General features: G+C 57.8%; 1 protein-coding gene across 1 annotated transcript in view; it reads left to right on the forward strand.

Annotated features, from left to right (window-relative positions):
* CHST8 (carbohydrate sulfotransferase 8) overlaps positions 1-7,991 on the forward strand; it is a 66,451-nt gene extending 58,460 nt beyond the window's left edge. Inside the window, exons 3-4 of the mRNA XM_024734112.1 lie at positions 6,295-6,332; positions 6,885-7,991. Of these exons, the coding sequence (XP_024589880.1) occupies positions 6,295-6,332; positions 6,885-7,991 (1,145 nt within the window). The remainder of the gene's footprint in view (positions 1-6,294; positions 6,333-6,884) is intronic.
* Positions 7,992-8,972: the final 981 nt, after the last annotated feature.

The raw sequence follows: 8,972 nt of genomic DNA on the forward strand, positions 1-8,972 counted from the left end.
TCCAGGCTGCCCTCTAATTGCTGAGTTTTGCATCAAATCTGCATAAATTAACAATCTGCCCAGATGAAAGGAGCAGCTCACAATGAGGCAGACAGAGGCCGAGGGGGCGGTCGGGAGGGCTTGCCCCTCAAAAGGGCAGAGCCTGAGCTGGTGGGAGAAGAGCCGAAGGAGATACAGCCACTGCGAGGACCCAGGAGCAGGCCCTGGCCAGGTGCCCCCCCAGGTGGCAATGGGAGGGAGCCAGCTGGGTGTGTCTTAGTTCCGACCACACAGACCCCACACAGCCGGGGTGGGCTGGACAAACCCTCGGCTGGCGCAGCTCCTGTCTGCATCCGGCTACTCGGCTGGCACCTGCCACCCAGACACCCAGACGCTTCTCAGGCTACCAGGCCGAGCCGGAGAAGCTCAGCCGGGGGTTGGTGGACTCCAGCCAGAACCCTAGGCTGCAGAGAGAAGCCCGACACCCATCCCCCCTCCAGGGCCAGCTCTCAGTCCAGGCAGCCTTGGCTTTTTCACAAGCGTTTACTGAGCTCCTGCTGTGTGCCAGGCCTTGTGCCAGACTCTGTCTGACACAGTTTCTGCCCCAAGAACACGGAGAACTAACGCAATCCTTCATTACTGATTGGACCACCCAACCCAGCAAGGGAAGTGTTTTCTCACCTCCTCCAGGTTATCCCTGCCCGGTGCTCTGAAAGCCCTCTGAAGTCGCTTCCCCCCTGTTAGGAATTGAATTGTGCCCCCCCCAACCCCCGCCAAATAGGTTGAAGTCTCAGCCTCTAGTACCTGTGAATGTGACCATATTATAGGCTCTTTGCAGATGTCATCAAGATGAGGTCATTAGGGTGGGCCCTAATTCAAAACGACCAGAGGAGAAGGGACAGGCACATAAGACAGCGTGTGAGGACAGAGGCCGAGGTTGGATCTAAACTGCCACAGCCAAGGAGCGTCTGGGGCAGCCAGAAGCTAGACGAGGCAAGGAAGGATCCTCCCTCCCCTTGAGGCTCCAGAGGGAGCAGGGCCCTGCTGACGCCTTCATTTCAGACATCTGGCCTCCAGAACTGTGAGAGGATACATTTTTGTTATTTTTACACCAGCCCGTTTTGTGGTACTCTGTTACAGCAGCCCTAGGAAACTTCTACACCCTCTGTGAGGGTTAAGTTTATATGTCAGCTTGGCTAGGCTGTGGTGCCCAGATGTTTGGTCAAACACCAGTCTAGATGTTACTGTGAAGGTATTTTTTAGATGTGATTACCTTTATTTTTTTATTTTTTGATGTGGATCCTTTTTAAAAGGCTTTATTGAACTTTTGTTACAATATTGCTTCTGTTTTATGTTTTTGGTTTCTTGGCCCCGAGGCGTGTGGGATCTTAGCTCCCCGACCAGGGATCGAACCCGCACCGCCCCCTGCGTCGGAAGGTGAAGTCTTTAACCACTGGACCGCCAGGGAAGTCCCTAGATATGATTACCTTTGAATCAATAGACTTTGAATAAAGAGATTACCCTCCATAATGTGGGTGGGCCTCATCCAATCAGTTAAGGCCTTAGGAGAAAAGAAGGAAAGAATTCTGCCTCCAGACAGCCCTCAGACCCGAGCTGCACCGTCAGTTCTTCCCTGGGTCTCTAGGCCGTGGCCTGCCCTGCAGATTTCACCCATCCTCCACAACTGCAAGAGCCACTCGCTTAAACTAAACCCTCCTCCACATACATATATCCTGTTGGTGGTTTCTCTGGGGGACCCTCATTCAGAAACCTTTCAGACTCCCTGCAGAGTGTGGCCTCGCAGCTCCCCCAGGGTCTCTCCCCTGACCCGAGCAACCAGCACATGCTCCGTGGCTGCCGTTTCTCCTGCCAGCATCCCAGTCTCACACCTTGTAGCTCATCACCGCTTGCGTGAGGTTCTGCACACTGGCCAGCCAGGCAGGGCTGCCCCAGGGCGTGAAGGCCTTTCTCCCAGTACACGTGGTAGGTACAGGATCAACTTCTTTCTAATTGGGATATGGAAACAGCAGAGCAGGGCAACGGTGTTCATCTCACCGGATGCAGCTGCCAGGGAATCTGGGGTGGGACCGATGCTTGGATGCAGGATCTCGCACGTGGGGCACCCAGGGTGCAGTGGGGGACTTGCCTTTGGTGTCTCTCCTGGCTCCGCCCAGCCTGAAACCCCTGGAGTCTCCTGGCCTGATGGGCAGCATAAGTGGACATGTGGGTGGACAGCACAGATGGGTGCGGGGACGTCCATCATGCAGACTCAGCCACTGGAAGAGCCAGGCTGTGGAACAGGAACCAGGGAAACCCAGCTCAGTGCAGGAAACTCTGGGGAATCCAAGGACCACGAGTCTGAAACTCCGGACAGGGCAGGGACTTTGCACTTGCACCCATAGCCTGGGGCCCCTCCTGGCCCCTCCAGTTCTCTCCCATCTCTGTCCCTGTTTGTGGGCCTGACTCCTCCAGGACAGCCATGCCTTCCCCAAGGCTGCAGTGTTTAGAGCGGCAGGACCCTCTCCCCACTGCCCATCAGGGCCTAGGGCTGGAATTTGAGCAGCTAGAACAGCAGTCACTCTCCTCAAATGACCAACCTGGGGCCAGGGGGTCAAGGGCTCAGGAGGCAGCCCTTTCTAGGCACTTGAGTCCTATTTTGACCCACGTCAGTGTCGCCTGTCTACACAGCCAGACCGAAAGGCTGGTCCCCGGCCCCCACCCCCAGTGGGTCCTGGGCATCCAGGATTGGGACTTCTGAACTGAACACAGCAGGTCTCCCTCCTGTGATTCAGAGAGGAGTGGTGGGCTAGGGACTGTCCTCCCCAACAGCCCACATGCCAGTGACCCACCCCCCCAGCTCTGCTGCAGACCCAGAGCTAATTGCGTGGGTGCACTCAGACTCACTCAGTCTCTGCACCCCCTTGGCAGGCAGCCAGGAAGCTTCTTCAGCCAGACGCTCCGAAGAAAATCTCCAGCCAATGAAGGGCTCACAGTGTGGAGGGCACTTGGCAGCCCCAATAGCTCACACCTTGGTTACTCCCACCGATGCTCACTGCCATCATACTGCATGGGTTTCAACCACTTTGCCAATCTCCTCCATCCAGAAAGAGAAAGTTTCTTTCTTTCCGTACAGGGGGATGGGGCTCCCTTACAGGTTATTAATGTTACGCTGAAGGGAGAGGACAGGTGACTCAGACTCTGAAAGCAGAGGGTGTACACGACTGGCGTCGGGGGTTCCTGTCGCAGGGTAGGCGTGAGGGAGACAGGTGAGGTGAGACGCAGCATGGTGATATTGGATGGAAGAGAAGGCTGGGGGGCATGGCTTTTATCTACCTCTTAGACTTATTTGGGGGCTGGCATGTGGTGTTATGTTGAGGCCAAGTCCCCCATGGCACGGGTTCCGGGGGCTCCCGGTGACAATACCTTCCTGGTGGTGCAGCGGAGGCAGGCCCTTCCCGGGCTGCGCCCTGGAGCTGTCCAGGGTCCTGAGTGCAGCTCCTTAGGGAATGCGCAGGCCCTAGGCTCTAGATGCCCAAGGCTCCTCCTGGCCGTCACCTGCTCAGAGCTGGGGGTGGTCTTTTGCTTCAGCCTTTATCTGAACAGTGTGTGAAAGAGCAGCTTCCTCAAAGAAAAAAGTAGGGACACCGGGACCCTGGCCAGCGGGGCCATTTCCGGCCATTTCTGTTACATTTCCTTCCTTAAGTTTCTTTATTCCAAAGTGGCCATGTGGGATAGGCTCACGGTCTGCAAACGAGCTGCCATAAGTTTAAGGGTCACGAACATGCAGCTTGTGGCCAACTCAGGCTCCACATAAGATCTGTTGTTGAGTTTTCCACAAGATAATTGTTTTTTTCAAAGGGGACAGTTGCAACCAGGTTGGCTTTGTCGGACAAAAGTGGCCAATAGCTCAGGAGACTCACCCAGCCCTGGGCTCTGTCCAGCAAGGACTTTCTCTCCAGGCTGTGCTCAGAGCTCTGGCCTGGCCTGCCTTGGAAACCCTTCGGGCTCAGAGCCCTCCTGTCCGGTCTGCACAGATGAAAATGGGTCAGACCTCACAGCCCACCACCCTCCAGGCTGTGGGGATAGAGCTGATGGGAGGTCGCAGCCGTAGGGGCTGTGACTCTGTAAGCACATCCTCAGCTGACTTCACCTGATTGCAAGATGCCTTTTATAAGTGGCTCCTCCACCCCGTTCTCGGCCGAATCTGGCACGACTCATTTGCTCCAGAAAAGGAATATAAATAAGCACCATCGCACCTTGACAAGTTGACAGGATTGACAAGCAGAGTAAATTCCTGTGTCTGAGGCTCTGAAGAGGAAAGGTGATTTAGCAGAGCCAGCTGCCATCAGAAAATAATTAAGGAAACCCGGCAGCATGAAGGAAAACTGAGTGTGCAGAGGGTCCCTTCTGGTGAAGGGATCTGTGATCATTGGCTGCAAGAGGGAACTTGCACGTATCAGAGGGAAATGAGCCCAGGAAGCTCATGCTGGGGACTGCCACCTGAAGAGATGTGGAAGGATGCGGGGACGGGGGGGCGGCAGAGGGAAGGAGGGTCTGGGCTGAGAGGGGGACCCTTTGAGGGGCTTAATTCTAAGAGGCTCCTGCCTCAAGGTCAGGCACCCGCTGCTGACACCCCACCCCCTGAGGGGTGCAGCCAGTTCTACATGGAGCTTCCCCCTCTCCATGGAAGAGTCTGGAAGGCCTGTTTCAGGGCTCAGCCACATGCACACACACATAATGCACATAAGCTGGGGGATGCCCAGGAAGGTGTGGACACTCTGCCCTTTGCCCAGGGAAGGGTCATCCTCTGGGAAAAGAGGTCAAAGAATAGTACTGCCGAGAAGAAAGATGCAACATAAGTTGTGCCTTCACCTCCACCTCTCTTAGGACTCGGAAAAGGTCCAGCCAGGCTCAGGGAATTTAGGTTTTCCAGCCCGGGGGTGGCCTCACGTTCCCCCACTCTCACTTGCACATGAATGAAGGAGAATTGTGGGCACACCCTCAGACTGACCAGTATAAGGCCAGGGGCATAGCAGTGGCTGAACCTGTAAAACTGGATCTCACAAGGAATCAGCGGAGTCCCTGGGTCAGGGACAGAGAACCCGGATGTCCCCTCGTCAGCTGGGCTCCAGCCACTGGACCTCTGCCGTGTACACAGAGACAGCAGGGGAAGTGCCTTCAGAACAATCCCCACCCCAGCAGCAGGCAGAACTCAGTCAGGCGTCCCACTGTGCCAGCTGGAAGTTGGAGCTTTCCGCTTGTTTAAAGGATGCCCAGTTCTGACTGTGACTGTGGCTTTTGGCAAAGCCTCAGAGCAGAAATGTCCACTCGCCTGGCACAGGGGCAGGAAGAACCCCGATGCCTCAGAGGCCAGGCTGGGATGGGGAAGGAAGCCAAGACTCCCAAATAGGCTCCCCCAAAGGAAATCCTTCGTTCTCCTAGGACCTCCCCTGAAAAGGACCAAACTGGGACCAAACAGACCAAAGCAAAACCCTCTCCTCTGGTCAAAGATTCGACTCCCCAGAGCTTATCCTGAGTGATAAGCGCAGGCAAAGCACCTCCTTGGTGGGCAGCACGAAGTCTGGAGTGTGGCCAGTGATGCGCTGATCTCTCTGCATTCTGCCCCTAGTCGCCAATAAAGGCTCACCAGGCAATCAGTCACTGTGTGGGCCTCTCTTCAGCCCTTTGGAGAAAACCAGGGTGAGCAGGATGAAGCCAGCTCAACCAGGGACCCCAAGACCAGCTGAGATGGCCAAAACCGCAAAGCAGATGCCGAGGTGAAGGAACTTTCTGGAGCCAGTGGGGAGGCCCAAGTCGGAGGGGAAAGAGTGTGTTCCACTCCCAGGCCTGTGTGCCAAGGTATGGGTACGAGTGTGTCATCTTCAGGCACAGAAAGGCTAGAGCTAGGACAGGGTATAAAGAGAAGATGGACAGATCTTCCCAGAGGGCCCTTCCCCACGACTTAATGAAAGTGTGAGGTGGGGGCAGGCTGTAAGGTTCCTGGGTGCTCCACTGGGCAGGTATGCGGGCACCTTGGGCAGGGCGCCTCTGGACCCTCGTGATGGTCACATCAGGAGGTGGGACACCCAGCAGTGAGCATCAGCTGGGAGCCAGTGGGACCAAGTCTCTGCTGCCCGCTCTCTGCATGGGTATGAGAGTGGAGGGGCACTTGTACCGTGCCATGCCTCTCCTCCCATCCCGCCGAGCTGCCTTTTCCAGCCCGGGCACCCACAGTCAAGAGCCTGTAAGCAGGTGGTCCCTGTGGACCACGCGATACTTCCACTGCTAACACTATCCTCTCTGTTTTCTTTTCAGGAATAAAGTTCAACATCAAGCCACAGGAGCCCCACAGCGTGAGTTCTGAGAGTCTGATGAATCTCATGGGCAACCTGGGGGAAGTTGGGGAGGGCAGAGGAGAAAAACTCAGAGTTCACAGTAAACCCATTCTTGGAAAGAAAAATGTGTCCTGTCTTTCCCAGGAGCCTTGGGAACAAAGCCTGGGACCTTGGCCCCATGAATTTCCCTTTCCCTTTGGATGGCGGCCTTGGCCTGTGCTGATAGAAGCATTACCTCTGAGCCTGGCTCCCCCGGGCCACCAGCTCCCCCTGCCCCTCGTCACCAGGAGGCTATTCCTGGAAGACCTACGCCATCTTGTGGCCTAAATGACACTTGCACCTCACACCACGGCCTCTTGAGGGGAGAGGGGATTGTGGGGGCTGTTATGGGGGCTCAGACCAAAGGGGTCGCGTCCTGCAGGGCCAGCCTGTCCCCCTCTCCCTCACCTGGGAAAAAACGCAGTCTACAGAGGGGTCAGGGACCCCGGCCGTGGCGAGGGCCTGACCTGTGTGACCCCCAGTGCCCAGCTGACCTGTCCACCCTGCTAACCAGTTCTCTTCTTGCCCCAGGACCTCCCATCAGGCAGTTCCCAGGATGGTGACTTTAAGGCACCCACAGAGAGTGTCACCCGAGACTTGTCCAGCCAGGGCCCGAGGGGCCTGAACCTACAGGTGTCCCAGCAGTCTCAAGCCCACCTAAACGCGGGGGCCCGTCTGCGACCCCGGCAGCGCCGCCGGCGACTGCTTATCAAGAAAATGCCAACTGCGGCGGCCATCCCGGCCAACAGCTCGGCTGGTACGTTCGTCCGGCCAGCACCCCGGGCTCTGGACGGCCGTTGGGTCAGCCTGCACCAGAGCCAGCAGGAGCGCAAGCGGGTGATGCGGGAGGCGTGCGCCAAGTACAGGGCGAGCAGCAGTCGCAGGGCGGTCACGCCCCGCCACGTGTCCCGCATCTTCGTGGAGGACCGCCACCGCGTGCTGTACTGCGAGGTGCCCAAGGCGGGCTGCTCCAACTGGAAGCGGGTACTCATGGTGCTGGCCGGGCTGGCCTCGTCCACCGCCGACATCCAGCACAACACCGTCCACTACGGCAGCGCCCTCAAGCGGCTGGACACCTTCGACCGCCAGGGCATCCTTCACCGCCTCAGCACCTACACCAAGATGCTCTTCGTCCGCGAGCCCTTCGAGAGGCTGGTCTCTGCCTTCCGCGACAAGTTTGAGCACCCCAATAGCTACTATCACCCCGTCTTCGGCAAGGCCATCCTGGCCCGATACCGGGCCAACGCCTCTCGGGAGGCCCTGCGGACGGGGTCCGGCGTGCGGTTCCCCGAGTTCATCCAGTACCTACTGGACGTGCACCGGCCCGTGGGTATGGACATCCACTGGGACCACGTCAGCCGGCTGTGCAGCCCCTGCCTCATCGACTATGACTTTGTGGGCAAGTTTGAGAGCATGGAGGACGACGCCGACTTCTTCCTGAGCCTCATCCACGCGCCGCGGAACCTGACCTTCCCGCGGTTCAAGGACCGGCACTCGCAGGAGGCGCGGACCACCGCACAGATCGCCCACCAGTACTTCGCCCAGCTCTCGACCCCGCAGCGGCAGCGCACCTACGACTTCTACTATATGGACTACCTGATGTTCAACTACTCCAAGCCCTTCGCAGACCTGTACTGAGGGGCAGGGCCAACCGGCCGTGGGCGGCCCGGCCCCACCCACTCACCTGTCCGCAGGGGCATCCCACGCTCTGTGGGTTCTCACCTGGGAGCTGAGATGTACCCAGAGCAACAGGGCTCTGAGGAGCCGTGCCTGCTGGGTGGTGCAGGCCCTTCAGGGGGGCACAGAGGCCCAGGCCTTGGATGGGGACCCTGGCCTCTGTCCCATACCCACTTCCATACTCCTCAAATAAGGAAGATGCTGGGGGGTGAGCTGGACACCCCAGGAGTCCCAGCTGCCCATACCCAGCTCTACCGTCAGGATGACCAGGGAAGTCTGAGGCCCAGAGGATGAAGGCCCCGGCTGTAAGGGATTTCCCGCATCCCTTAGCCATTGCCTTGTACCAAACCACAGGGTTTGCAGCTTTTCTAAGACCCAGGGGAGAGGTTCCCTTGGAATGAGGGTCCAATAAAGCACATGGCTTCCAGAGCAGCCGTGTCCACACTCTGTGCGTTGGTGTGGAAACACAGGGGCCCTTCCCCGTGCTTTCTGGGGCTCCTTCTCTCTCCTGAGGACAGCCTGAGCCCCGCGCCTGCAGACCCCACCCAGGCAAGCCCAGGGCACAAGCAGAAGGAGCAGAGCACCCAGCAGCTCACTTTCAGGATGCCAGCAGCATCTCGCCTCAGACTCCCGAGGCCAGGTCTCCATCAGTAGGGTCCTCCCGTCTTGGTACCGGCACATTCATCCCCAAAGAAGATAGACCTGTCCCCGTGGAGGACCATCAAGGTCCCTTTTTGTCAGTGCACTTTGTGGGGGGCCCTCTGGGGACTGCCAGAGCAGTGACAAGCTCTCTGGGTAAGCTGCTATTTGGGGGCTGCCCCTGGGGTCAATGGGACACTGCACACGGGTCTCAAGGGGTGTGGCATTTCCAGGCAGGGAGTGATGCCATCCTTGGCTTTCTGAACCCTGGGATAAGCAGGGCTTTGGCCGGAAGATGTCATC

This window comes from Neophocaena asiaeorientalis, unplaced genomic scaffold (genome assembly GCF_003031525.2).
Source record: "Neophocaena asiaeorientalis asiaeorientalis breed wild unplaced genomic scaffold, Neophocaena_asiaeorientalis_V1.1 scaffold280, whole genome shotgun sequence".
Lineage (NCBI taxonomy): Eukaryota > Metazoa > Chordata > Mammalia > Artiodactyla > Phocoenidae > Neophocaena > Neophocaena asiaeorientalis.